The following is a 26,894-nucleotide window of genomic DNA, read 5'->3' on the forward strand; positions in this document are numbered from 1 at the left end:
GTCACGTGCTACGGGTCCGGGGGGGCGGAGCCAAGCCAGGTTTTTCTAGGGTCCAGGCACCCAGGTCTCCTAGTTGGATCTGTCTTCAGCTTCTCCGTGCTACCCCGACTACTGCTGCCAAGATGATGTGTGGCGCGCCATCTGCCACAATGCCAGCCACGGCCGAGACGCAGGAGGTCGCCGACCAGGTGAGGCTGGGCCCAGGTCAGGCCAGTCTGAGCCAGGCCTGCGGAGACCCGGCGGCCTCAGGGACCGGCCTGCCCAGACTGGTCAGGTCCTGCAGCGGGTTTCCGGGGCGGCCACAAGTGTGACTGGGAGCTGGGGGCTCTGGATCTGGTTGGAAGATTCAGGGCCGGGAACTGGGGCGAGTCTTCTGCCGCTTGCATACAAGAGGGCCACTCACCTATTAGGGAACTAGCCCCGGGATCGGTGGAGGGATCCGGTGGTCCCAGAGAATTCAGGAAGGCAGCTGTTAGAACCTAGACGGCACCTTTTTGACTTACACCCAGGCCTAAACAAGAGAAAGCCAGACTGGGCTACTGTGCTTGTCTCCTCAAAAGAAAGAGCTAGGACTGTTTAGCTCAGTGGCAGGAATTCAACTGATACCACCACCACCATCACCAACACCGCCCCTCAGGGAAAAAAAAAAGGATCAAAACCAGAAGTTGTAGAACTTGCTTGTGCCTAGTCTGAAACGAGGGGGTGGACCTTGGGCCTGGGCTGCCCTTCCTGTGACTGTTAGCAGAGCAGAGATTCAGTACAAGGTAGGGGGAGGTTCAGGGTATTAGCAAGAGAAGAAAAGTTAAACAAATCCTCTCTTCAGCTCTCCTGCCACGCCCCAAGCCCAGGACCCTGTCCACTAAGCCTAGCTGATCTTGGGAGGTGTTTGCTCTGACTGAAGTGGCCAAGAAGGAGTGAGTCAGCTCCATGAGACCCTAGAAATGAGGAAATGTTACAGACACACTGGCCAGGCAAGGGAACCTTGGCCACGTGCCACATCAGCACTCAGGAGGCAGAGACAGGCGAGTCTCTCTGAATTTGAAGCCAGCCCAGTTTGCTTAGTTCCATGCCAGCCATAGCTACATAGTGAGACCCTGTCCCCCCCCCCCCCAAAAAAAAGGAGCTGTGTTGTTCTTTATCAGTGGGGCCAACAGTTTACCATGTCCCCCGGAATGAGGAGTATTGAAGGCTGGCAGTGTGTGTGTGTGGGGGCACCTGTGCATGAATCTAAGTCCTTCCTTCTCACCCACCATCCAGGTGAAGTCCCAGCTTGAATCGAAAGAAAATCAGAAGTTTGATGTCTTTAAAGCCATATCCTTCAAGAGACAGATAGTGGCTGGCACCAACCTCTTCATCAAGGTGGGTACTGATAGTAGCTTGGCATGAACTGGGGACATAGTCTCAGAGTAGAGCAGAGTGTCCTGCAACTTCCTGCAGAGAACCCCTTAAGGGGACATGTACATGTTCTGAGAGGATGAATTTGGGGTGTTAGGGTTCCCGGCCTTAAAGGAGGAGACAAGGGTTATCACTGGCTAAGTTAGTGGCTGGTGGCCTGTTCTGGCTCAGTTTCTAAGGCTGGGTTAAGCCTGGAACTGGAACCTTACCTTTCACTCACATGTCTGTCTGTCTGTCTTCCTCCAGGTTGATGTTGGTGGAGATAAATGCGTGCACTTGAGGGTGTTTCAACCCCTCCCCCATGAAAACAAGCCTTTGACCCTGTCTTCCTATCAGACCAACAAAGAAAGGCACGATGAGCTCTCCTACTTCTGATTCGGGGCTCCTTTGCACCTGTGTTTGGGACCACGTAGTAAAACCCCCCTCGGTGATGGAGAGAAGGGAGTTGAGCAGCTTCTGTTGTGATTCTCAAACTGCGTTGTATTTTGCATCCTTCCAAATAATTATTTTCAGAAAACTGTATATGATCTCTCTAAATATATATTTTTAGAGACTATATGAATTGTGTCCTTAGTTTTAATTTTTTTCCCCTTTGTTTGAAAAATCACAGTCACACCAGGCAGTGGTGGCTCATGCCTTTAATCCCAGTACTCAGGAGGTTAAGGCCAGACTGGTCGGTCTACTGAGTGAGTTCCAGGACACCCAGGGCTACACGGAGAAACCCTGTCTCCAAACAAACAAATCACAGTTATAATGTAGCTATACCAAGAAAAGGCAAGTGATGTGTTTATTTTACTTCTACATTTATTTACGGGCGGATATGCTCATGAGCATATACGTTCATGCCGCGGTGCACATTGGAGGTCCGAGGACAACCTGCTGGAGGTGAGTCTCTCCTTCCACCATATTGCTTCCTGGGATTGAACTCAGGTCATGAGGAATGACAGCAAGTGTCTTTAGCCACTGAACCGTTCATAAACTGGTATCAGGCTCTGGTGTAATGCCCAGCATCGCAAAAACACAGTGATTCATTATTGTGGGGGCTTTTGGGGGATCTCGCTTTAGGTTTAAGAATAAAGACATGAAGACGTGGAGCTTCAGCCACAAGCTCTTTATTCATCATCCAATCTGAGCCAATCAGCAGCTAGACTACGCTCCGCCCTGTTGCCCATTGGCCAGACTGGGGATCGCGTGACTTCCACCAAGGCAGTTTGCGGTTTTTTTTCTTTTTGGGCAGGTGAGGAAGCCCGATTTACATATCCTGGCGCTGCCAACACAGCAAGTAACAATTGAGAATACAGGAACACACCTCCATAGCCAATTGATACAACACGTGTGAGGATGGGTCATCCCAACAATTCATAGCTGAAGTGACCCAGTGGGTAGAGTCCCTTCTGTGATAGACATGACCTGAGCAAGCCTGGGAAAGTCTTTCTGATCTAGGGCAGGGGAGTGACCTTGTTCGCTGAGTCATAGCACCTAGGTGGGAGAGTCAGGACCTAGCATCCACCCTTCCAACATTGCTCATCCCAGCCATGGCTATTGGTTCCCATGGCTCAGTCTCCTCAGAGCACAACCTGGACCTTTGTGTTCGTCCTGACCAGTCGGCCTTCCCGAACCTGCTTCCCTTAGGAAGGTCAGTGCTAGATGAAGAGAGGTGACATTCTTGAGTTCAGAGTCATGTTGCAAACACAGTACTGAGGTCTGCTGAACTGCAGTCACCTTCAAGGCACCTCGAGACTGTCTGCAGACAGACTTTTGAACCCTGGTGATAAGGACAGTGAGGGGTCTCCGGTGAGCTCCCAGAGCTGGGGAGTTGGTGGTGCAGTGAATAGTGGGCTCAGCCTCCTGTGCCACACAGGGCCTCAAGAACAAGCCTGTAACTCAGAGATGCCTGCTGAGCAGTCGCCATGATTGGATCCCCAGCACCAAAGACAGCAGACAGTGAAAACATGCATAGTGGTCAGGCGGTGGTAGCGAGGCTGAGAGACAGAGGCAGAGGCAGGTGGATCTCTGAATTTGAGTCTAGCCTGGTCTAAGAGAATTTCAAGACGGCCAAAGCCGTCTGTGTACAGAGAAAGCCTGTCTCAAAAATCAAAACAAACAAAAAACCAAACCAAAACCAAAAAACAAAACAAAACAAAACAAAACAAACAAAAACAAACAAAGTGAAACCTGCTTTGCTCCGGAGACCTGACATGTCCCCGCTCAGTGCATGAGACAGCAGGTAATGCAGATGCCCCTGAGGGTGTAAGAAGGGGCCAAAATGTCATCCAAAGGGAGATGAGTCAGCAGCTGTGGCTGGAAATCCCCTCTTCCTACAATGAGCAACCAGAGTAGGCAGACGCTGTGCTTAGGATTAGAAGTTGTGCAAGCAGGATACACGGAGCAAGGTCACTGTAGGGCCATGGATACAAGCTGTAACTGACAGGGGGCCTGGTACGGACATGGGTGGGTATGGTGGATTGAATAGGTATGGCCCCCATAGATTCAAGTGTATGAAGGCTTGGCCATAGGGAGTGACACTATTAGGAAGTATGGCCTTGTGTCCTTGTGTAGGTGGGCTTTGAGGGCTTCTATGCTCAGGCTCCGCCCAGTGTGGAAAGAGAGTCTTCTGGCTGCCTTTGGATCAAGATGTAGAACTCTCGGCTCCTCTAGCACCATGTCTGCCCAAACCCTGCCATGCTTCCCACCATGATGATAATGGACTAGACCTCTGAACCTATAAGCCAGCCCCAATGAAATGTTGCCCTTTGTAAGAGTTGCTGTGGTCATGGTATCTCTTCCCAGCAATAGAAACTCTCACTAAGACTGTGGGTAAAGTGATTTCTACAAGGTGGCCAGCGTCATCAAATGCTTCCCCCGGAGAGGATGGAGGAGACAGCAGATTGGAGGTTGCTGGGACACTGTGATACCAGGACCACAGACCCAGGGTGTGCACCATGATAGCTGAAGAGCTGATTAACTCCTGCAGGAAATGTATAGCAGAATGATATCACCTCAGGCCATCCTGGAGCTCACAGCAAACTGGTGAGATGCTACAGTTTTTTGTTTGTTTGTTTGTTTTTGGTTTTTTTTTTTTTTTTTTTTTTTTTGGTGTTTTGGGTTTTTTGAGACAGGGTTTCTCTGTGTAACCCTGGCTGTCCTAGAACTCACACTGTAGATCAGGCTAGCCTCGAACTCAGAAATCCACCTGCCTCTGCCTCCCAAGTGCTGGGATTAAATGCACCACCACTGCCCAATGATGCTAAAGCTTTGTTATGTTCAGACTCCGTTTTAGAGAACCTGACCTAAGTTTGAACTCAGATAAACTAACAGGCTGGTATGGAGCATTAGTTTCCAAGTTGCCCCCCAACAAAACCTAAGCCTAGCTCCAGTCTCTAGGCTAATCCCCAACAAGACCAGAGTCTCCAGGTTACACCCTCAACAAGACCAGTGTCTCTAGATTATTCCCCCAACAAACCTGCACCCCAGGTTACAAGCCCACCCCTTGCCTAACGGCCACCAATGCAGAGGGGAGCAGAAGTAAAGTTTATGATAGGACTCCCAACACCAGTCAATTGTGTTAAAGGCCATAATAGCTTTCCAACTAGATGCTCACACACGTATTCCTTGCTTGCTGCTTACTATAAAACCTTACCCCAATAGACATTCGGAGATCCCTACCACCAAAACTGTCCTGCGTGACGGTGGTGCATTGGGGGAGCCCTAGCTAGCTATAATAGAATAAAGACCCTGCTGTGAGTTGCATCAGATCAGCTCCTGTATGTGTTTTGGGGGGAATCACTAACGTTTCTCTGGCGCAACACAGGAGGCTGTTAGATTTTTTTTCCCTCACCTGAGAAAACAAGGGAAGGACGAGCTCGGTGGCCTCTGGCTCTGTGTGTAGTGAGGTAGGGCATCAGAACTAGGAGGGAGCATGTGATTGGGCAGAGTGGCATCCATGGTAACCAGAAGGCCGATGGAGGCAGGAAGGGACCAAGGAGGTCCAGTTATGTACTTCAAAGGTACAGCCCCAGTGACCTCCTTCCTCCAGCCAGGCCCCTCCTCCTAAAGGTGGTTTATCTATGAACTCATTCTTGGATTAGCCATTGATGAAGTCACTCTCCCATGCGGGTCACTTCAGAACACTGCTGTGGGACCAAGCCTCCAGTGTGAGAGTCTTTGGGGGGAGGGGAGTGCCTTTCTTTCTTTTTTTTTTTTTTTAAAGATTTATTTATTTATTTATTTTTATGTATATGAGTACACTGTAGCTGTACAGATGATTGTGAGCCTTCATGTGGTTGTTGGGAATTGAATTTTGGACCTCTGCTCACTCTGGTCAACCCCGCTTGCTCAGTCCCTGCTTGCTCTGGCCCAAAGATTTATTTATTATTATATCTAAGTACACTGTAGCTGCCTTCAGATGCACCAGAAGAGGGCATCAGATCTCATTACGGGTGGTTGTGAGCCATCATGAGGTTGCTGGGATTTGAACTCAGGAACTTCGGAAGAGCAGTCAGTGCTCTTAAACACTGAGCCATCTTGCCAGCCCTGGAGGGTGTTTCACACCTAAACCACAGCAGACAAGTCGGGTGGGTGTGAATGAGAGGTGGGGGCCTGATGGGTGGGTGAAAGGAGCCATGTTCCCCTTGAGATCTGAGAAGGAGGTCATGGGAGCTGAGAGGTGTCTCCAACTGCCAGGCTGTAGCAGAATGAAGGCACATGCTGGGAGAGAACACTGAAGGAGGGAGCGCAGACATGTCCGGAAGGCCTTGAAGATTCCTTGGGAGCCATGTGGAGACATTCTGCTTGCAGGATCTGTGTGCCAAGAAGAACCAGAGCTAATGGCTTGGAGGCCTAGCAAGCTGCTGGTTAGGAAGCCCAACCTTCTGTACCAATAAAGATGCTGGGTCCCCAGCCTCACTAGACGCTCATTCTGGAACAGTGGGCAGGCAACAAAGTCACACCCTCACTAAGGACTTATGATGGGCTAGGACCCTTCTAGACACTGGAATGCAGATGTTCTTATGATTTTTATGGATGTGCCTTGCCTCAGTGTCCTGCCTGAGCAATGTGAACAAAAGACTCAAGAGTTAAGCAAAGCAATTCATTGCTTGTGGTACCCCATGGTAGGTGAGGCTTCTCCCTGTGCCTAGGTCAAGCCCTGCTCCAGAGGCTGGCACCTGCCTGACATCTCACCACCTCTGCCCCCTTGGAAGGAAAATGATTGGCATGTGTCAGTGTTGTGCAGGCTGACAGCATCACCATGCACTGATGCTGTTTCGAGCACCTGCACCACATTTAAGTCCAGATGGGAGAGACGGGTGAAGGATGCCTTGCCACAGCATAGGCAAGAATGGACTGCTCCGGCTGGAGAGATGGCTCAGCCGTTGGAAGTACTGACCGCTCTTCCGAAGGTCCTGAGTTCAAATCCCAGCAACCACATGGTGGCTCACAACCATCTGTAATGAGATCTGATGCCCTCTTCTGGTGTGTCTGAAGACAGCTACAATGTACTTGCATATAATAAAAAATAAATCTTTGGGCTGGAGTGATCAGGGCTGGAATGAGCGGAGGTCCTGAGTTTGATTCCCAGCGGCACATGAAGGCTCACAACCATTTGTACAGCTACAGTGTACTCATATTCATTGTTTTATGTACAAATCTTTAAAAAAAGAGTGAACAGCTCCAAGCTGGGGTTTCTGTGGCAAAGGAGGTTTGAAGGTGCTCACTCTGCCTCCACATATGAACCCAACTTCTTGACAGATGTTCCTCAATGTTGCCCTGGTGGGAATGGAATTGAGAAAGTGCTAATTAAAGGGTACTCCTTCCCAAGAAGGATCTCAGAGCCAAGCAGCAAGCACTGGGACCCAGCCCTCAGGCATCAAGAGGACTCAGTTACTGTTCTGAAGGATTTGCATCCAGTGTCTACTTTTAGTTGGGTGGAGTAGCCATGTACTGGGCTGGGTGACGTCTGAGAGCCCTAGCAGGGCATCCAGGAATGTTAACAGTGTCCTTGGCTGCAGGGAGAAAAGTCAGCTGGTGTCACCACACCCTCCTGCTCTTCAGCCTGCACTGGAAAGAGGTGCAGTTAGGTGCTGCTGATTGGATGACATTAGAGCCCTTTAAGCCACTGATGATAATGCATGCGATCTTAATTGGATGCATATCGTGCAAGGGAAAATTGCAGACCTGAGGGGAGGAATCGTTCCATTACCCGAATGTGCAGGAGCCCTAATGGGTTGCTTGGAGGTAGCATAACTGTTCCTGCCTGGATGACAACAGAGTCACTGGAGAAGCAGAACAGGGCAGGTTCTGTGGACGTGGGGCTAGGAGCCTCCATGCATAACACCCTGTGGTGGTTCTGATGGGAGGCAGATAGGGAGCCACAGGAGGACTGGGAGCAGAGAGGGAGGTCAGCTTGTTGCAGAGACATGCCTAGCAGCCAGGAGAGGCTGTCTGCTGTAGGCCAAGCTTTAAGAATAGCTGGGGCCAGGTGTGGTGGTGCACGCCTTTAATCCCAGCACTCGGGAGGCAGAGGCAGGCGGATTTCTGATTTCGAGGCCAGCCTGGTCTACAGAGTGAGTTCCAGGACAGCCAGGATTATACAGAGAAACCCTGTCTCCGGAAAAACAAAAACAAAACAAAACAAAACAAAACAAGAATATCTGGGTTTGGGCTGGGGAGACAGTTCAGTGGTTAAGAACACCAACTGCTCTTCCAGAGGTCCTGAGTTCAATTCCCAGCAACCACATGGTGGCTCACAACCATCTGTAATGGGATCAGATGTCCTCTTCTGGTGTGTAGCTGAAGATAGCTACAGTGTCCTCGTCATTAAAAGAAAAAAAAAAGCTGGGTTTAAAGTGGGCAGTGGTGGCCCACACCTTTAATCCCAGCACTTGAGAGGCAGGTGTAGGTGGATTTCTGTGAGTTGGCATGGTCTATAGAAATAGTTCCAGAACAGCCAGGGCTACACAGAGAACCGCCTCCCCCCCCCCTTTTTTTAAATACCTGGGTCCATGCCTGAGCAGAGGCACCAAGCATATTGTCCAGAAATTGTCACAACCAATGGCTTAAGCATCAAGAACTAATCTTCTGACAGTTTTGTTGCCTTAGGTAAAAAATCCAGGAGTGGGCAAGGGCTGGTGGGGGATGCTCTTTCTGTAGGCATTGTGTCTGCTGCCCTTGCTGCCCACACACTGGTGCTCCTGCCCTTGCCCTGGCTCTGGGCTGCCCTCCTCCAGTCTCCTGTCTCCATATCCCAACTTCTGTATCTCCAAATTTCCCTTCTGCAAGGACAGCAGTCATGGGTTGAACACTGCCACCTAATTCCCTATCAATACGGCCACCAATTCCCTATCAACTGTTTCATTCTAAAAGAGGTCATGGGCACAGGCCTGGGGTGTCAAGATGGGGACATTCTTTTAGGGACTCAATTAACCCTGGGTCACTGTCATGGTGAATATCAGGGTCGGAGCTGCTTCTATCTGATGCCCTGTTCTCACCCACCAGGTTCTGCTCATGCTCACTGTCACAGAAAGGCCATCCTGGGAAGTGAGGACAGCTTATCCTTCTGGTTTATCTGGGCAGTGATGGCCCAAGAGCTCCAGCAGCTACAGGCACATATGCAGGGACCAAGTGCATTCCTCCCCTGTTGCCCTCAGCTGTGCCCCAGATCCAGCCCAGATGAGTGGTACTCTCCTCAGTGAGGAGGCTGGAGGGAGACCTCAGGCCAGACCGTCCCGGTCCCTTGTCTTGGCTCAGGGACTACTCTGTGCTCCTGGGGACCTTGTTTGGAAGGAATGTGTTGATCTAGTTCTCCAGGGGTAGGGCCGAGGAGTTCCATGGCCCTGGACTGTAGTGTACTAACCACGGACCATATTCTTGTTAAGACACCAGACGTGAGGCAGGGTCCCAGTCCAGCCTGTCCTCATCCTAACTGTGGTGTTTGGAAGACCTCACCAGGGGAACAGACATCTATCTAGAGTTCATTTTGCTCTCCACTTGCATTTTACAGCCACATCCTGACTTCTCATTCCGAGTGGGTCAACCACTGTGATGTGCTATATTGCGACAAGGGATCAGAGTGGTGGTGTCAGAACCCTTTGTCCTCTCCTGCTTCCCTGGCTGGGTTCTGGATACGGCAAGGAGACCCTTCAAGTGTGGGTAAAGCCATGCCACAGGGAAGCATTGACGGCTTGGGTCAGCCTCTGGAGGGAAGAAGTACCGCCCCTGCCCAGCTTAGCCTGGTCCTGATAACTCCCTGAGGTAGTGGAAGTCTGGCTTAGCAAGCACTGGCCAGGTCTCTAGACTCCCTGCCCTCACACAGAGTTGAAGGCAACAGATGGCACAAGACCCCACCAGGTCACAGGGGCAAACTGGCAAGTCAGAATTGGACTCAGCTAGGGCCAGAAGTGCTCAGGAGAGACCAGATGCACTGGAGGGAGCTGTCCCCAGGCGCTGTAATGACCAGATCTTGCTGGCAGTCTAATGAGGCCTAGAAACCCACAAGTCCTCTGGCTACTACACACCCTGGGACCACCTGTCCCACCTCTGCTGCTCTTGCTCTAGCAAGGGCATGTCCCTCACTACTGGCTGGACACTTGGATGACCTTGACTTCCTAGTCCAGGCACCAGCTTGGAACCCCTGAGGGTAGTGAGCTGGAAGCTGGCCTTCCCCCCCTCCCGAGGGGAGACCTTGAGTTGGGTGAGATTAACTGTGAGCCTCAGGGGGAGGTTCAACTCAGATCCCAGGGAGAGATGACCAACTCAAGACCCCCACCCTATACCACTGTTGTCTCAGGATGTGGCCCCCTAAGGAATGGCCTCCAAAGATGGCCATATCCTGGAACCTGCAGAGATGGTACCTGGCATGGCAAAGGCTCTGATGACAGGATTCAATGGAGGTCTCAAGTGGTAGGTGATCCTAATTGCTGTGGGGTCCAGTGTCACACATTAGGAAGCGGGAAGGTCTGAATCGTGAGACTTGAAAGGTGCTGTGTCTGATAGCAAACACGGAGAAAGGGCCACAAGCCCAAAGTGCTTCAGCCTTGTGCCTGGCACTTTCAGAAGCAGCTGATGCTGCCATCTCACCTGAATACACCCAGCCTCTCGATCTCTAAATAACAAAGGTCTCCTTAAATGGAAGAAGTAGGCAGTAGTCTCTGGACACCAGACTGTCTGTTCTGTCCCTGTCAGCCTCTGCAGGACCCCACATCCCCTCGTGCTGAATGGCCAAATAGGGACCCAAGGATCTCTTCTCTAAGACCCTCCTACCCCCTTGCCTTCCTCTGATTTGCTCCAATGCTTTACACCTAAGTCCTTAACAAAGTTATGGTCATGGAACTCCTAAGTCTCACCATTCAACGTCACTGTCAAAGGTCAAGGAGCCAGGTGGCACGAGAACTCAGGAGCAACTGAACTGTTGGATCGTTAGCCAATGGCTGGTCTTCAGCTCCTTGCAGGTGGATCACCTGGGCATACTCCATCTCTCAGTGCCCACCAGAGAATTATTCGGGAAGCCTTAGGGCTGGCCCTAAAGCACCCAATAGTTCCCTGAGACAGAAGAGAGTGAAGGGTGAGCTGCCGGCCACCACAAGCACACGCTTTCCTTTGAGGACTGTTTTGGGGAATCCAGGTGCTCTTTCTGAGCAGTAACCACCAGGGACCAGCAGGGGAGAAATGACCACACTAAGACAACTGCAATGAAAATATTTATTTGTGGATAGTCATAGAAGACAACAGACCAGCACAAAACAGACACAGCTACACAGTGCTGACAGGTGCTCATGTCCACAAACACATTGACAGGGGACACAGTACACAGGGCTTGGGGACTTGGGCAGGAGACCACCTGAGCCCGGAGCACACCCCTCCTGCGCAGCAGGGACTGAGGGGCCAACTGTGCTTTGCTCTGAAGGCCAGGGGACTCCACAGAGGGGTGGTCTCTGGGGAGGACTAGCAGGGTCGGGCCAGCCCCACAGGTGCAGCCCATCCTCCAATTGGTCCAGGTTCTCAACACACGGCTGAAGTTCTGACAGGCTGTGTGTCAGGAATGGGCAGCTATGAAGCTAGGAGCATTTGAGGAGCCTGTGTCTCATCCTCCATTCACAAAACACTGACCCCTCCCCCATCATTCAGAAAATGGTTTCAGGATGTTTTTTTGGGACTCACTCAGGCCTGAGCTTTGAGGGGATCTTCCTGCTCTGTGGGATATGAGAAGGATATGCTAAGCCCATGTCCTCTATTGTGTTCTGTCACCGCCCCCCCCCCCCCGGACATATCCTCCATGTCAGGCATGAAACTGGCAGCTCAGAGGCTTCCAGAGCCCCCAGTCCAAGTCACCTACACCTGCCTGCATGGGGCACTGCCTAGCCCTGCAAGGCAGGCCATGAGGTGCAGTCATGGCTTTACCCAACGTCTCATGGGACCTGCTGGCTCTATAGGATGGGCAGTGAGGTATGGCCAAGGTTATACCCAAGGCCTTCTGGGAGCTTCCAGCCATGGATGTCTGTTCCCACCCATCTGTAGCTTCAGGGCAGAGGCAGCCCTAACTGGCTATTCAAGAGCTGACGGGGACAGGGTGGGGTTCCCACGGGGACAGAGTGGGGTTCCCACGGCATCAGGGAGACCTTTTCCACCTGGAATGTGTATCCTATTGCACAAAGACCAGAAACTGCCTGATGGTGAAACAGGGGAAGGAATGAGGAGATGCTGGCCCAGGGGAGCTCAGCCACAAGCAGGGAGGTAATCCAAGGGAGATGGAGACGCCTGCTCTGAGGATATCCTCTGCCTGCTTCAATAGTGGGGAATCTTAAAATTGTGTTTATTCCACTAGAAATTAAAAAAGAAAGGAAGAGAAGGAAGAAGGGAGGGAGGGAGGATGTAAGGAAGGAGGCAAGAGTGGGTAGGTGGGTGGGTGGGCGGTGTGAGTGTGGGTGTCTTACTCCATAGCTCTCCTGCTGCCTCAGCCTCTAGGGTGCCTGCCACAAGAATAAACCAGAGTCAGCAAGGAAACACAAACTGTCAGTTCTGGCCATGCTGACGACACAATGGCTTCCTGGGATGTCAGGCTGACCTGGGGACACACTGACTCCCACTTACTGTCAGGTGTTGCACAACGCCAAGTCTGAGGCCCAACAGAAAGATGTACACAGTAAAAAACAACCACCAAATCTCCCAGCAGGATGGCTGCTGTTTAATCTGCTGGTACCAGCATCCACCTGGGCCTCTGACACTGCTCCGGCTCCACCCCGACCCCTGCTGGTGGATACTGAAACTGCAAGTGGAGGTAGAAACCTCTCTTCTCTGGTTCTGCAGGACTGGCACCATCTACAGCTGTCACAGAAAGTGTGGGAAAGCATCAGGACTGGCACATGCATGTCCAGCCGCACCTCCATCCCAGGGTGCGTCTCTATCATTCAGGGGGTTGGGGAGTGACATTCACTCAGACCTGGGAACCAGGTTCAAGCCTTCCCTGACTCACCGCTTTCCCTACAGAGACTGCAGCTCTATTGTAACCTCACATTGAACCTGACCTCCCAGAACTGCCCCTTGGAGGGACACCCATTCTTAGCATCCACTGGTGGCTTTTGTGGTCAGCATCCATCTGTCACATGGACAGACATGGCTTTCCAGGACCTCTCAGTGCAGGTAGCTGCGTGGATGTCTGGAAGAGAGGCACCCCAGATAGCAGCAATAAAAGGGAGCACTGGTCATATGTGGTGTGGTGATTCCTTCCTAGTATTCAGGAGGTGGAAGGAGATACTTTGAGACAGAATCAATGTCCCCAATAGGAAGCGGCTAACCCTGGGCTAATGCAGCTTCCTTCCCAAGCACATTACTTCCTTACTAAAATAAAGTAAAAGTAAAAGCCAATTCTGATTTGGATACTAGGGGCCTGCTGTCTTTGCTTTCTTTTTTCTTGGGGCTCAGAGGTGCCACATTGGCACCAGGTTTGGACACATGTCAGGCTTCATGGCCTTAACAGAGAGCTTGCTAATCTTGTCCTGGGGTACTGATGACCAAAGTACTTTTTAAAATTACATTGTGTGTGTGTGACAGAGAGAGAGAGAGAGAGAGAGAGAGAGAGAGAGAGAGAGAGAGAGAGAGAGAGAGAGAGAGAGAGCCCAGTTCTCTGCTTCCTTCAAAGCTGTAAAAGGCTTATTAACGGACACCTCAGAATACGGGCTGGTTCAGGTCCATGTGGACCAGCATCTATCTCCTCCATCTGGGGCATCATAATGGGGAAAGGGTGTCGCTCTCAGAGCTCCATGGAGACCCTATGCTTCTGGGGAAGAGGTAGGCATAATGCACTCTTCACCTCTCCCAGTCTCCCTGGTCTCCTTAGGCTGTGGCTTCTCAGAAGATAGATATCTTAAGGACTGAGGAGCAGGGATATGGGTGCGGCTCGCAGCCATGATTAGGGACCCTAAACTCTGGAAAGCAGAGCCAGGAAGTTCACCCCCGAGCAGTAGACAATGGGACACGTCACAGTCCCCAGCTGGGGTCTAAGAGCTGCCCCTGCATACACAATGCCAATGTGCTCTGTAGAGGAGAAGACCTTCCAAGGAGGCAGAGGCCCTGGCTTCACATCAGGGCCCCTGGCCCCTCAGCATGAGGTGGGCACAGAATCCAGAAATGAGGGTGAGGGGAGTGGAGAAAACCCGCACTTCAGTCTGCCACCAGGGGGCAGGAGCCACCTCTGTCTCTCCTTCCCTGTCTGTCCAACCCCCTGTGCAGCAATGCACTGTCCCCAGCAGCATGTGGCAGGTGAACTGCCACCTGACAGTCCTGCAGGGGCTGTGTGAGTGCCCACAAGAGCCCAGTGAGAGCCGGGCATGGTGGTCCACGCCTTTAATACCAGCACTCGGGAGGCAGAGGCAGGCGGATTTCTGAGTTTGTGGTCAGCCTGGTCTACAAAGTGAGTTCCAGGACAGCCAGGGCTACACAGAGAAACCTTGTCTTGAAAAATCAAAACCAAAACCAAAACCAAAAAAAAAAAAAAGCCCAGTGAGGCAAACTTCCCTGAATTCCCAAGCTGCCCTGCACTCAGCTCCAGAGTTACAGGAGACCCTGCAGACACCCAGACGGCTTGCAGATGTCCTGGAATGTTCCCGTTCCTTAAAAGGTCCCTGTCACAGTGACCGCATGCTTGTGCAAGCACGGGGATATGAAACCTTCCCTCGCAGACCAGCAGCTGCATTCGTCTGACATTCTGGGACACCACCCAAAGAGCAGCAGAGACACAGAAACTCTAATGCAGGAACAAGGGAAAGACCAGAATGGCAAAGAAGATATTTGGCATAATTCTTCCAATGCCAACGGTTAAGACCTAACCCCATTTTAAAGACAGCGCCGACACAGGCAGAGTCTATACACAATCAGGACTGTGTATACATACACAGGGGGCAATGGCAGCCAGTGACCAACAGAAAGGTCCAGAGGCAGCAGGCTGGTCTCCTCCACCTACCTTCCACATACCTATGAGGCAACATGAGGCAGTCAGAGGCCCAGGGCCTTTGGGGAAGGGACCATGGTTGTGAATCACACATTTCTACGACGGCTTTGTCATTTTTTAAAAAAATAGCACAATGGCACATTTTTCACGCTAGAGACTGGCTGAGACCCGACTCTCGGGAAGGAACACGGATGTCGAGTTTCAGTCATGGCTCTAAGGCAGACGTTACAGCTTTTCACAGGGATGGAGACGGACACCTCAGCTGGCTGTGTGTCGGGGCGAGTGGGTGTGGTCCTCACAGCACTGTGGCCTGCACGACGATCTCGGGGTCCTCGATGTCCCTTTTGCTCTGGACCATCCTCAGCTCCAGCTGAGCGGGGCTGGGCTTCTGTCCTTCTCCTGCTTCAGCTGCAGAGCACAGGGAAGATCAGAGCAGGCAGGATGGAACCTAAGACACCCTTCCCTCTCCCATAGTTCTGAATTCCTGCTTCAGGAGGGGGTGCCACACTGCCCCCTGCTGCCTCACTTCTAACATAGCAGGAGGCAGAGGCTGGAAGGGAGAGCTCCCCCTCCCTCTTGTCCACCTCCAATCAGGGACTACTCCCGTGGAAGACAGAGCACAGACAGGTACCTTTTGCACACCGGATGGTCCTCTGTAGGACGTGCTGCATGGCAGACACGGTTTTCTCACAGGCCACCTATAGAGAGGACAGAGACACAGGCAATGGCCCACCTGCTGAGCATTCCTGTACAGAGGGCATCCTCAAGTATCAGCTCCCCCAGTCACCACGGAGATGGCCTCACTGTCCCTCACACCCACACTGGACACAGCGGGGCCCCCACTGGGCTGACTGCAGGATAGCTCCCCCCCCCCCCCCACTCCACAGATGTTTCTGCATCAATCTGTATCTGGAGGGTCCCCCAGAGCACATGCTAGAGGCTAAGCCCTCTGTCTGGGGTGCTATTGGAGGGATAGCAGCTTCTGGAGGTGGGGCCTGGTGCAAGGTCTTTGCTTCCTAGATGCCACCGTGATGCACAGCTACAAGTTGCAAAGCAACAAGGTCAGCTCACCAGGGACAGATACCTCTAAAACCATGAGTAGACAGAAACCTTCCCTCTTTATAAAGGATCTCCGGTGTTTTGTTACAGCAGTGGAGAAAGAGCCAAGCTGATGCTAATTACCCACTTCCCTGTGGACCGAGATGCATCTCTGGATGTGACATCATTGACCTTGGGACGACTTGACAACATTGGGTGCACCTGGCACACAGCAGGTGCTTAATTACAATTCCTAAGAATAATTAGTTTTAAAGACTCTAAAAAGGAAAAGAGCTCTGGCCCACCCCAAGTTCAAGGCCAGAGGACCCTGCCAGTACCCAGACACTCCTCAATTCCCTGACATGGATTGGAAGGACCAGGGCTTGTCTTGGGAGCCCCGCAGTGAGGCTCCATAGGACGAGAGCTGCCAAAACTCTGCTGCTCTGTGCAGTGGAACCCCCACTGCTGCCAATTAGACAGGACAAGCCTGGCTTGCCCTATACCTGAGGGAGGCTGGAGGAGAGCCAGTACAAGAGAAAAGGAGTGAGCATACTGGACCTAAATTCAGAGTTTTCAAAGGACTTGACACATAAGAGCCTGCTTCCCCTCTCTATTATAAAGGCAAGGAGTCAGATGTGGACAGAGCAGGGTAGGAAGAGTTACGGGACAGGCCAGGGACAGATCCTCTCTTCCTCCTCCAGTCTAAGGAAGGCAGCCCTCACCTAGCTATGCAACCATGTCCCTTACAGTGAGGGGCATCAACCATCTGCAGGGCTGGGACAGTCTACACTGGGTAGGGACTGTTCCAACTCTGTTCTTTTTTTTTGTATTTGCTATTGCTGGCATGGAACCCAGGCCTTGTGTGTGCAAGGTAAGTGCTCCACTGAGTCATGAGCCCAGCCCTTGCGACTTGCCTTTAACAGCACTGGGGGAGGACATGCTGGCTTCGAGCTGCTGGGGAGTTGTGTAAAGGACCTGCTGCTTGGTCATCATGCAGCTTTTCTGGTCACAGGCCAGGAGAACACAGATGCAAGGGCATTGCCTTAAGAAAACTCCTCTGCCCCAGCTGGCACACATTGAATTGCATACTGCACAAGAAAAAGCCCCAGCATGACCCACCCAAAACAGCTCCGTCTCACCTGAGCTCCGATGTGGCTAGGATGCACCCCTAGTACTAATTTGGTCCTATCTCCACACAACGTAAGTCTACACAAGGGATGGACAAACAACCATAGAAAGACCTATCTCCATGACAGGCATAAGAGCAGAGGGACTACACTTCAGTGTGCATTCTCAGCTTACTGCCTTTTTACCCCGAAGGTCGGTGTCTGTTAAATCTGGCAATGGCTACATAGCAGGAAACAATCTGGGCTATGCACTGGGAAATGCGGTGAGAATAATGGAATCTTGGTTTCTTAAAAAAACACACACACACTACACATGCACACATACACACTACACATGTACACACAGAAACACTATAATATGCTTTCATTTTAATCCCAGGTATGGGATATGAGCTACTTCAGATGGTCTGTAGCAGGTGACTATGATTTGCCACAGGCTCCAGCAAAGGCATGGTTTTGCCAGCTGCAGATTGTGTGCCGTTTGGAATTCTGGGAACTCTTCAGAGGGTATATAAATGCTAGGGCCTCAGTTAGTAATTGTGCTCAAAGAAGAAACAAGAAAGAAATTAGACTCAGATTCTCTCTCTCTCTCTCTTCCTCTCTCTCTCTCCCTCTCTCTAACCCTTCATTCTCTCCTCTCCAGTTAGGGGGTAAAACCAGGGGATAAAGGGTGCAAAAAGGAACCCACAAAGTAGCAAAGACCAGCAACAGAAGTGGCTCCTGGCCCACCAAGGAGGAGTCTGAAAGGCTGCATGGGCCCAGGATTTCTGGCTGAATCCTGTGTGAATGGTAGTTTCTGTCCTTTTAATTTTTTAAATTAATCTACCTTTTACACTCTGAGGGTCAAAACCCAGGTCATATGCATGCACTAGACATACATCCTGAGCTACCTGAGTACCAACTTTTAAATCTTAGCCCCTGAGGTTTTTGTTTCCACGCCATCACTTCCCAAACATGTAAACATGGTCCCCTCCACCCTCCCACAGACTCTTGGCTCAGGCCCAGGCCCTACTAACCTGCTCTTCTCTCTCATGGTTAGAACCATAGCACACTACCTTCCCACCAGGAGTACTGAGGGAATGGTGGAGAGGAGCAACAGGTACAACTGACCTTGAGATTGTCCGGGTGCTTGTGTGTCCACGCCAGAAGCATGGCAGCGAAGAGGTCCCCGGTGCCCACGAAGACAGCTTCCACTTTGCGCATCTCCATCCGGATGCGCTGGGTCACCGTGGAGCCGTCAGGTTTCCCTGGGGGAGGACATAAGCCAGGTCACTGGGTCTGAGACTTCTCAGTCAGACACTGGTCACCCCTACAGTAAGAACCTGTTGCCTGGTGTGGTGGCACACGCCTTTAATCCCAGCACTCGGGAGGCAGAGGCAGGCGGATTTCTGAGTTTGAGGCCAGCCTGGTCTACAAAGTGAGTTCCAGGACAGCCAGGGCTACAGAGAAACCCTGTCTCAAAAAAAAAAAAAAAAAAAAAAGAGATCGAGAAGAACCTATCAGCCCAACTTGTCCCCACATCTCTTAAGTGACAGGAAGGTCAGCACTGCCCATCCTTCAGATGGTCACACAGATGTGGTGTGGCGTGTGGCATCCTTCAGTAGTTCTGGGACTCGTGTGGACTATCATAACCAACCCCCAAATGCCTCCACTGTCCCAAAGGAGAGAGTCCCTAGAAGATGACGTCAGCATGGTGTTGAACACTCAGTGTGCCAGGAACTGCCTGGATGCATTGCCTGTCTGTATCTACATGCATGTGTGCAGCACACAAGCATTCAGATACACAACCCTAGACCCTTGTGCATCCAGAATGCTCACTGGAGCCAGTGGGTGTGAACTTGGGGTTCCTGAGAGCCAGTGGCTCAGCTCTGTGCATTGTAATATTGTTCAAACAATTAATTAAGGTGCTGCTTGTATACGAAGTCACCACAGCCCAACAGATATCTACACCCTCTGGCCACCTAGGCCACAGAAGCCAGATGCAGCTGGCCTCTGGAATAGAGGCCACAGGCCCACAGTAGGGGAGCTCACCAGACATGAGAACTTGCCAATTCAGGCACAGGAAGTGGGGGTGGGTGAGTCTGCTTATGTCCCCAGCACCCCATCCAGCCCCACCAGGCTCCACAGAGCCCTGTCCTGAGCCCGCCTTCTGTCTGTCTGACTCTCCTGGGGGACAAGAGCAACCAGCCCCTTGCTGACCCAGTATGAGCTTCTTCCTATTGAGCCCCAAACATCCTCTGAGGCCTGAATGCCATGGGCTACGTAAACAATGGGCCCAGGAGCATGCAGGAGCAGGTGGGACAGGCACTTACGCATCCTCTGGCTACCCAGCGCGATCAGGTAGTCGCTGCCCTGTGAGGAGGGCAGGTCAGAGCTGGTGATGACCACAGTGTCGGGACCCATACAGTGCAGCATGTCCATCACCTGCCAGCACAAGGGAGAGTGTCAGCATCCACACACTGGGGCTCTCCCTGACAGGCAAGCTTCCCAAGGGGACAGGCCCCTGTAGGTCACTGTCCTCTCTGCAATTAGAGATGGAGCAGCCAGGCATGACCAGCATGCTTGATGGGCTTCCAGAGACCCTGGAACTTTGCAGACACATGGCCAAGCCAGTGCCCAGCCATTGGGAGTGACACCATTGGGAGTTGAGAGTGTACAATGAGGAAGTGAGGGGGTCGCACCCCAACTCCTGAGGACCTAGGAAGCTAGTCATACCCACCAATGAGGAGAAAGCTTCCCTCTGAGCTGGCTTGTATTGTTTTGTTTGTTTATTTATTTATTGATTGAGACAGGATCATACTATACAGTCCTGGCTGATCTGAACTTGTATGTAGACCACGCTGGTCTTGAACTCAAAGAGAGGTCACTGCATCTTTCTTTTAAATGCTGTGAGCCATGACACGAGGCTCAAGCGGGTTTAAACCTGATGGATACCCTAGTCTGTATCGCCATCCTCAGAGGGCACACTCTTGGGTGCCTATACAAGCGGATCAAGGTGTGGACTTAGCCACTGTCCACTCAGCGGGAAATGACATACATGGACTTATATACTACACACACTGAACTCTCTAGGGTCACAGAGGGTGGAAAGGATGGTTTCAGTGGTATATGGAGCTGCTTGGGTGTGTCACTGAAGATCCCCATCAAGAGGCTGGAGGGATGGATCAGCACTTAAGAGCACTAGCTGCTCTCACAGAGGACTCAGCGTCAGTTACTAACACCACCATGGTGGCTCTCAACTGTCCTTAACTCCAATTCCAAGGGATCTGATACCCTCTTCTGGCTCTGAGGATACAAGACATACACATGGTACACACATACACATGCAGGAAAACTCACAGAAGCTACAAATAGATAAGTCTTTAAAAATGGAAGATGCCTTTTAATCCCAGCACTTGGGAGGCAGAGGCAGGCAGATTTCAGAGTTCGAGGACAGCCTGGTCTACAAAGTGAGTTCCAGGACAGTCAGGACTTTACAGAGAAACCCTGTCTTGAAAACCAAACTAAACCAAACCAAACCAAACCAAACCAAACCAAACCAAACCAACAAACAAACAAACAAAAAATAGAAGATGCCTATCAGCCCTGGACACATGTAGCTCCCAGGCCCAGTGAGTCCCTTCTGGGTGGCTCCTTCCTGCCAACTGCTTGTTTCTGGGTAGGATGGTGTGATTTGAAGCTAACCAGAACAGTGTTGGGACATGATGGTGACTCAGGTGGCTGGCACACAGCGGGCTGTGTGGCTCAATAGATGAGATCATGTCCAGAGCTCACACAGTGCCTGACACACAGTAGGCACTCATCACACACACTGACTGCCCTGGGCTGATGTGTGAAAAGACACACTGTACTCTGAGGCCACAGCTGAGCGGCCCGCAGACCCAGAGTCTTAGAAGGATGACTGCTGTCCTCTAAAGCATGGTGACAGCTGAGCTGTATCACGAGGCAGATGAAGCCATGAGCCAACACAGCACACTCCCATCAGAAGAAGCTGGAGGTGGAAGGACCTTTGGGGGCCACAGAGAGAGTGTACCCCACCTGCCCCTGCATTTTGGACCTTCAGTCTCCAGAGCTGAGAGAGAACACTTTGCTGTGGCAGCTGCAAGGTCACAGACAGGGACACATGGTGGACTGAGTATAGAGCTGACAGATCAGTCAGTGACAAGGTGCACATCACACCCAGGGTCAGAACTCAGTACCCACCAGGTGCCCATGCCTTCCTGAAGATGGGTGTCTGTCTCCTCCCCCGTGAACAGGGCAGTATGTGAAGCTTCCTTACCTCGAAGGCTTCTTCTTGGCTGTGGATTTTTCTGCCACTCAGCAACCTGGAACACAGATGGGAGGGGTGAGCCTTCAGTACAGACCCTTCAGTACAGCCATCCTGACGCCCGCCTGACCTATATCCCCACAGGAGCCATCACAGCATCTACTGGCCATGAGAACCAGGCAAGGTCTGAACACAAAATGAGAGGTGGGAAAGTCAAGGGTGATGTGTGTGGTATGGGAAATTGTATACATGGTGATGCTCCCAACAGTGGTGAACCCTATAGAAGACCGTAGTCAGAAACAGCACCTACATGCCCACTGACTTCTACCACAGCTCAGTCAGGTAACCAATACTCAAGGCACTCTGAGGGCTGGAAAGACCAGCGACTCCCCACCTGTCTGCCTCAGCCTGCTGGAAGCAGAGGGCCCTCAGCTGCTGAGTCTAGCAATACCCACCAGTGAGTGTGTATACAGGGCTTGCAGGACCCTGCTCACAGGGCAGAAAGGCCTGTGCCCTGCCAGGCTGGGTAACTGGCAGTGTTTTTTTTGGAAGCTGGCTCTGTAGCTAATCAGGGCCACGTGAGCTGAGCTCTGAGAGAGATCTTCGACCTGCAGCTCCACCTGAGCCTTCCTAGCCACATCAGCCCTCAGTTGGACATGCATGACCTCTTTGTCTCCTTGGAGCATCTGGCCAGCAGGGAGGTGTTGTGGGGCAACAGGATCATGGACCAAGAACCAGAGGGCAAGAGTGCTTGTTATTCCCTAGAACCACTCCAGGGTTAGGGTCCAGGTTTACAGGCCAGGGCGATATGATCAGTTTAGTACAGGCCAGGCTTTCTAAGGGCCACCTAGAGGCCTGAGGGGCATATGTGGGGCTGCCAGGGCACATGTGAAGACAGGCCCAGGCTCTGCAGGGCTCTCTGGGGTATCTGGTCCTTGTGGCCATGTGGTTACTTACTCAGCCTCAAACTGGTTGGGAGTGATGATGTCAGCCACGGGTACCACTTTGTCCCTGTACACGGGGAGGAGGTCCTGGGGAACGTACTGGAGAGCACAGGAGACAAAGGAGGAGGCTCACTCACATGGAAGGAGAGAGAACAATCCCAAAGCCCAAATTCTGAGGGGACACCTGGCATTGCCACCATGAGGAAATACACAACTGAGGACCCGCAGACCCGAGTCACAGGTGACATGGACAGAGAAGGGCCTGGGGCAGGACCTCAGCTCACTAGAACCAAGAAGGGAGGAAGGGAGATAGGGAGCTAAGACACAGGACCACACAGGGTGACTTAGGCAACATCAGACCTTCGGGCCCTGCCAGCAGGAACCACATGAGTTCTTATTCTGTAGCCCAGGCTAGAACTCATAGCAATTTTCCTATTTTTTCCAAGTACTGTGGTTACAGGTGTGACTCACCAAGGCCAGTTTAGAACTATCTTTACCTTTTGTTTATTATTACCTCCACGCTGAGGATGGACCCAGGGCCTTTTACCAGTCGGGCTAGCATGGTCTACTACTCCAAGCTTCTTTTTAAAAAATTGGATTCCGCCTAGCCTCAGACTTGCACTCTTCCTGCCTCAGCCTCCAAGTAACTAGGATTACAGATGCCCACTGCCTGCCTCCTGACATCAGAGTCCCACGTGATAGGGAAATAACTGTTTGCTCCCATGATGCTTTGCAGCACTAGTGTGTGGTCCAGGGTTCCAATCGTTGCCCTTCCAGTTAACCTGAAAGCCTAAGGTCCTACCCTGATGGACACCTGCTGGCTGGCACAAACTGGAAAAGAGCTAAAGATAGATTGGGCCACCTACAAAGTGTAACCCCTAGACTTGGGTCTGTTTGTGGAATCAAAAAACTTCTTACATAACCGTGTTTGGTGGCTGACACACATCTCAGTGGCAGAGTATGTGGCTGGTAATGTGAGAGGCCACGGGCTTGACCCCCATGATGCCTCCACTGGAAGGAGGAGCACTGTCCTGCAGTCAGGGGCAAATGGCTAGCCCTCCTCCCTGCCGGAGCTTCCAATCAAGCTTTCTGGGAATACCATCCACAACATGAAAACCTCATAGGACATTCGCTTCAGGGTCCACACCTGGAGGGTTACTGAACAGCTCGCCCACTGTTGACAGACTGTCTATGGCTGCCATAGGACACATGGGTAGCCTATGCAGGCATAGATGCTACACACCTGCCTGTAGAGGGCCACCCTGGTTTACCTGGGAAGGGGACCCTCACTTGGTTCAAAGCAGATGACAGACCATACGTTAACAGCGGGAGGTGTGAGTCCACTCACCATGGAGCCTTCCCCATTCCACTTGTCGCCCATCACAGGGTCACACACTGCGGGGACAGAACATCTGGTCAGCAGCTGCTTGCTGTGGCTTCCAACCATGGATATGTGTGCTGTCTGCTTTTTCTTTTCTTGTTTAAGACAGGGTCTCGGTGTGTAGCCCAGGATAGCCTTAAACCCACCTCCCACACAATACGCTCAGCCTCACACCCACCTTTTTCTCTTAACTGACAGGTTAAGGCAGGTTTCCATAGTGACTGCCCTACCTGACATCCACATCAGCAATGCAGGGCTCCGAGCTCTCCACAGTCTCGCCAACTCTCACTGTTTCTATTTTCCTGCAGCTTTTATGTGTTTTTATTACACTAGCCTAGATGGTGCAAGTATCTCATTTCTTAATTTTTAAGCTTTATTTGATGTGTATGAGTGTGTGCCAGTATGTATGTACATCTGTACAGGCATGTATGTACATGCAGCACATGTGCAGATGCCCAGGACGTCACACAAGAGCAGGAGATCACCTGTAACGGGACTTACAGGCAGCTGTGAGCCACCAGAGTAGGTACCTGGAACTGAGCTCTGGGAGACTGGTAGTCAGGATCCAGCCTTGGACTATGAGTCTGGTAATACTATCTCTGCTCCATGTGGCACATGAATCCTTGTTACCTGGTAGGCAGGGTAGTGTCCCCCACACTATGCAGACAACTATGCAGGCCACCTCCTCACTACCACCTACAACAGTTTACCCTGCCTGGGGTATCAACCGAACCTCAACCTCTTTAAGGTCAGACATCTTGCACCTTGGGCACCCCAGGTCTTCCTCCATAATTAACCCCTTCTTTCTCATGCCTTCCATGTGAAACCTGGAGTCACCCTGAAAAACTTCCCAATCTTCCTGATGACGAAGCCACAAGGCTTCTCCTTAGAGGTCTCATGAGTCAAACAACTAATAGGTAAAGACTAGGCAGGAAGAGAGGTGGCCAGAAGACAGGAGTGTGTGTGTGTGTGTGTGGGGTGTTCCCTTCCATGTTAGAAGCAGCATAAAGGGGTACTAACCATACACAAGGCGAGAGTTCTGTTGCTTCAGCTCCCGCACAATGTCCACCACCATGGCCAGGAAAGACTTGTCTCTCGTGTAACCTTGGGAGGAAAAAAAAATTCAGGTTTATCGGCTCAAGACAGGGCACACTGACCACCATCTCCATCACGGGTACCATTAAATCAAGCAAGCATCTGTGTAGGGACAGGCCAGAGGCTGTGGCTAGGGATGCAGGGTGTTCCCAATGGTCTGAACTCATGGACGGGAAGGCAGGAAGATCCCAGAAGTACATGAGGGGTTTTGATGGATGGGAGGTTAGATAATTGACATGTAACTGAACTTTCAAGACATATCTTTCCAAAAATAATTAATTTTGTGTGTATGTGTGTGTGCCTGACTATGTCCACGCACCAAGTGTGGGCATGAGTCCTCGGAAGTCAGGAGATGGTTGCGAGGCTGGAGAGATGGCTCCGTGGCTAAGAGCTGTTCTGCCCCGTGTCCTAAGTTCAGTTCCCAGCACCTACATAACAGATCCCACCGGATCCAAGGCCATTTTCGGGTGTGCACAAAACACCTATATACATAATACAGAACTAAATTTTCTTTTTGGAGGCAGGGTCTCACTTTAAAGCTCTGGCTCATCTAAAAACTCACTAAGTAGACCAGGCTGCTGCTGTTGTACTCAGAGTGCCACCTGCCTGTGTATAAGGGAATTGTAGGTGTGTACTACCACCACATTCAGACAAAACATGGCACTTTTAACGATTTACAGAAAACTAAGTTGGGGGCTGCTACGATGACGGACTGAGTGGGGATGCCTGTTGCCAAGTCTAAAACCCAAAATCAATCCCTGGAACCTACATGGGAGAAAGACTCCACACCCATGCTTTGGCACTGTGTGCATGCGCATGCAACTGTGTGAATGTGGACGCACACGTGCACACTTGTGCACATGAACACACAACATATTAGACTAATAGGTAGTAAATGCAACCAGAAACATCACAGATGACTTTTGGGTAGCAGTATTGCACCCTCAACCTGGGGTGGCGGGGGTGGGACGGGATGCTGATCTACAAGTGCCTCTGCATGGTACTGGTGCCTAGACACCCAAGACCCTCTGCGAAGGAGGCAGGAACCAGGTAAGAGCCCGGGGAGGGAAATCTGGGCCGATCCCTGTCCCCAGCAGGATGGGGACCCTGGGGCTGCTTACCAGTGAGCACGTAGTCATACTTATTGACATCGTTCACCTTGAGACCCTCGTACAGCTCATGAAGTTCCTGGGACTTCAGCACCTGGCCCTTCCAATGGGCGTAGCCTGCAGGAAGAAAATAAGTTAATTATGGATGGGGAGATCAGGCCTCCCTTGTGGCCATCTCAGCTCATGACAGGCCCCTCCTTGAGGAGACCCAGTGAGGTGGTCTTCTGAGGACTGGCCTTAGCCCCAGACTAGATGCCCTGTGCCCAGAGCCTCAGTGGGACCCCAATACCCAAAGCAACCCTGTTCCTACACTGGGGGCTGAACATTGGTCTCCACCCTCCCAAGCCTGGTTCCTATCAAATCAATACAGGGCAGTAGAGACTCGGTGCCCCAGAAGATGGGACATGGGTAGGAACGCACGGGCACACACAGCTGTTTATTACTCTATTCAACAGGGCATCTCAGGGCAGCCCACCCAATCCCTATCCCTGAGACCAGTCTAGTCCCCAGTCTCCTCTATGTGTTTCTAGCCAAAGCCAAGTTGCTGGGTCGCTGTTGCCTGACACCCCTGGCGGGTAAGGGCTTATCCTGTACCCTCCCAGTCTCTCTCTCCCACAAACAAGTCAAATCCCTGCCAAAACAAGTCATGGGTCAAATCCTAGCAAGAGACAAGCATGAACAAGAAATAGGTCTGGTCCGGGCATACAACCTGCCCTTCTAACTGATATGGCCTGGACCCCAGGCCTCTGGGACCCTTCTTGAGATGCAGGACACCTGGGCACCAACTCTATAGAAATATAGATGCCAGGTGGGGCCATCCATTGACACCCTGAATTTCACCAAAGCAAACTATGTCCATTCAGCATCTTCAGTCTTCCAGGTACACACACAGCCCCTCTAAGGGACCCAGGTGTTTTTAGGGCCTGTGGAGCACCAGCTGGAGCACAGCATGGCAGTGATCCCTCCCAGAATGATGGTGATCCCACACAGCATGTTCCTCTGAACTGAACTCAACTGCACTGCTCAACATCCAAGCTCTCATTTAAACACAAGTAGGAAAAATAGTCCTCAACGCAGCAGTGAGAGTCAGTGGGGTC

At 51.5% G+C, this 26,894-nt stretch overlaps 2 protein-coding genes and 2 non-coding genes across 4 annotated transcripts in view; 2 read left to right on the top strand and 2 right to left on the bottom strand.

Annotated features, from left to right (window-relative positions):
• Window positions 1-1,953, top strand: Cstb (cystatin B). The gene is made up of 3 exons (NM_007793.3): window positions 1-188; window positions 1,258-1,359; window positions 1,642-1,953. The coding sequence occupies exons 1-3, from the start codon at window positions 123-125 to the stop codon at window positions 1,768-1,770; spliced, it is 297 nt and encodes a 98-aa protein (NP_031819.1). The 5' UTR covers window positions 1-122; the 3' UTR covers window positions 1,771-1,953.
• Window positions 1,954-9,129: 7,176 nt separating this feature from the next.
• Window positions 9,130-9,233, top strand: Mir6410 (microRNA 6410). The gene has a single exon (NR_105837.1). It is a non-coding gene; the product is annotated as a microRNA 6410 (primary transcript).
• Window positions 9,234-11,077: 1,844 nt separating this feature from the next.
• The window catches only part of Pdxk (pyridoxal (pyridoxine, vitamin B6) kinase), a 28,202-nt gene continuing 12,385 nt past the window's right edge, over window positions 11,078-26,894 (bottom strand). Inside the window, exons 3-11 of the mRNA NM_172134.2 lie at window positions 25,810-25,914; window positions 24,614-24,697; window positions 23,561-23,607; window positions 22,226-22,311; window positions 21,281-21,326; window positions 19,314-19,425; window positions 18,112-18,248; window positions 15,468-15,534; window positions 11,078-15,244 (exon numbers count right to left, since the gene is read on the bottom strand). Coding sequence (NP_742146.1) covers window positions 15,132-15,244; window positions 15,468-15,534; window positions 18,112-18,248; window positions 19,314-19,425; window positions 21,281-21,326; window positions 22,226-22,311; window positions 23,561-23,607; window positions 24,614-24,697; window positions 25,810-25,914 — 797 coding nt within the window. The 3' untranslated portion in view covers window positions 11,078-15,131. The remainder of the gene's footprint in view (window positions 15,245-15,467; window positions 15,535-18,111; window positions 18,249-19,313; window positions 19,426-21,280; window positions 21,327-22,225; window positions 22,312-23,560; window positions 23,608-24,613; window positions 24,698-25,809; window positions 25,915-26,894) is intronic.
• Window positions 19,426-19,488, bottom strand: Mir6908 (microRNA 6908). Its single transcript, NR_105873.1, has one exon. It is a non-coding gene; the product is annotated as a microRNA 6908 (primary transcript).

The sequence above is a fragment of the Mus musculus genome, chromosome 10 (assembly GCF_000001635.26).
Source record: "Mus musculus strain C57BL/6J chromosome 10, GRCm38.p6 C57BL/6J".
Taxonomy (NCBI): domain Eukaryota; kingdom Metazoa; phylum Chordata; class Mammalia; order Rodentia; family Muridae; genus Mus; species Mus musculus.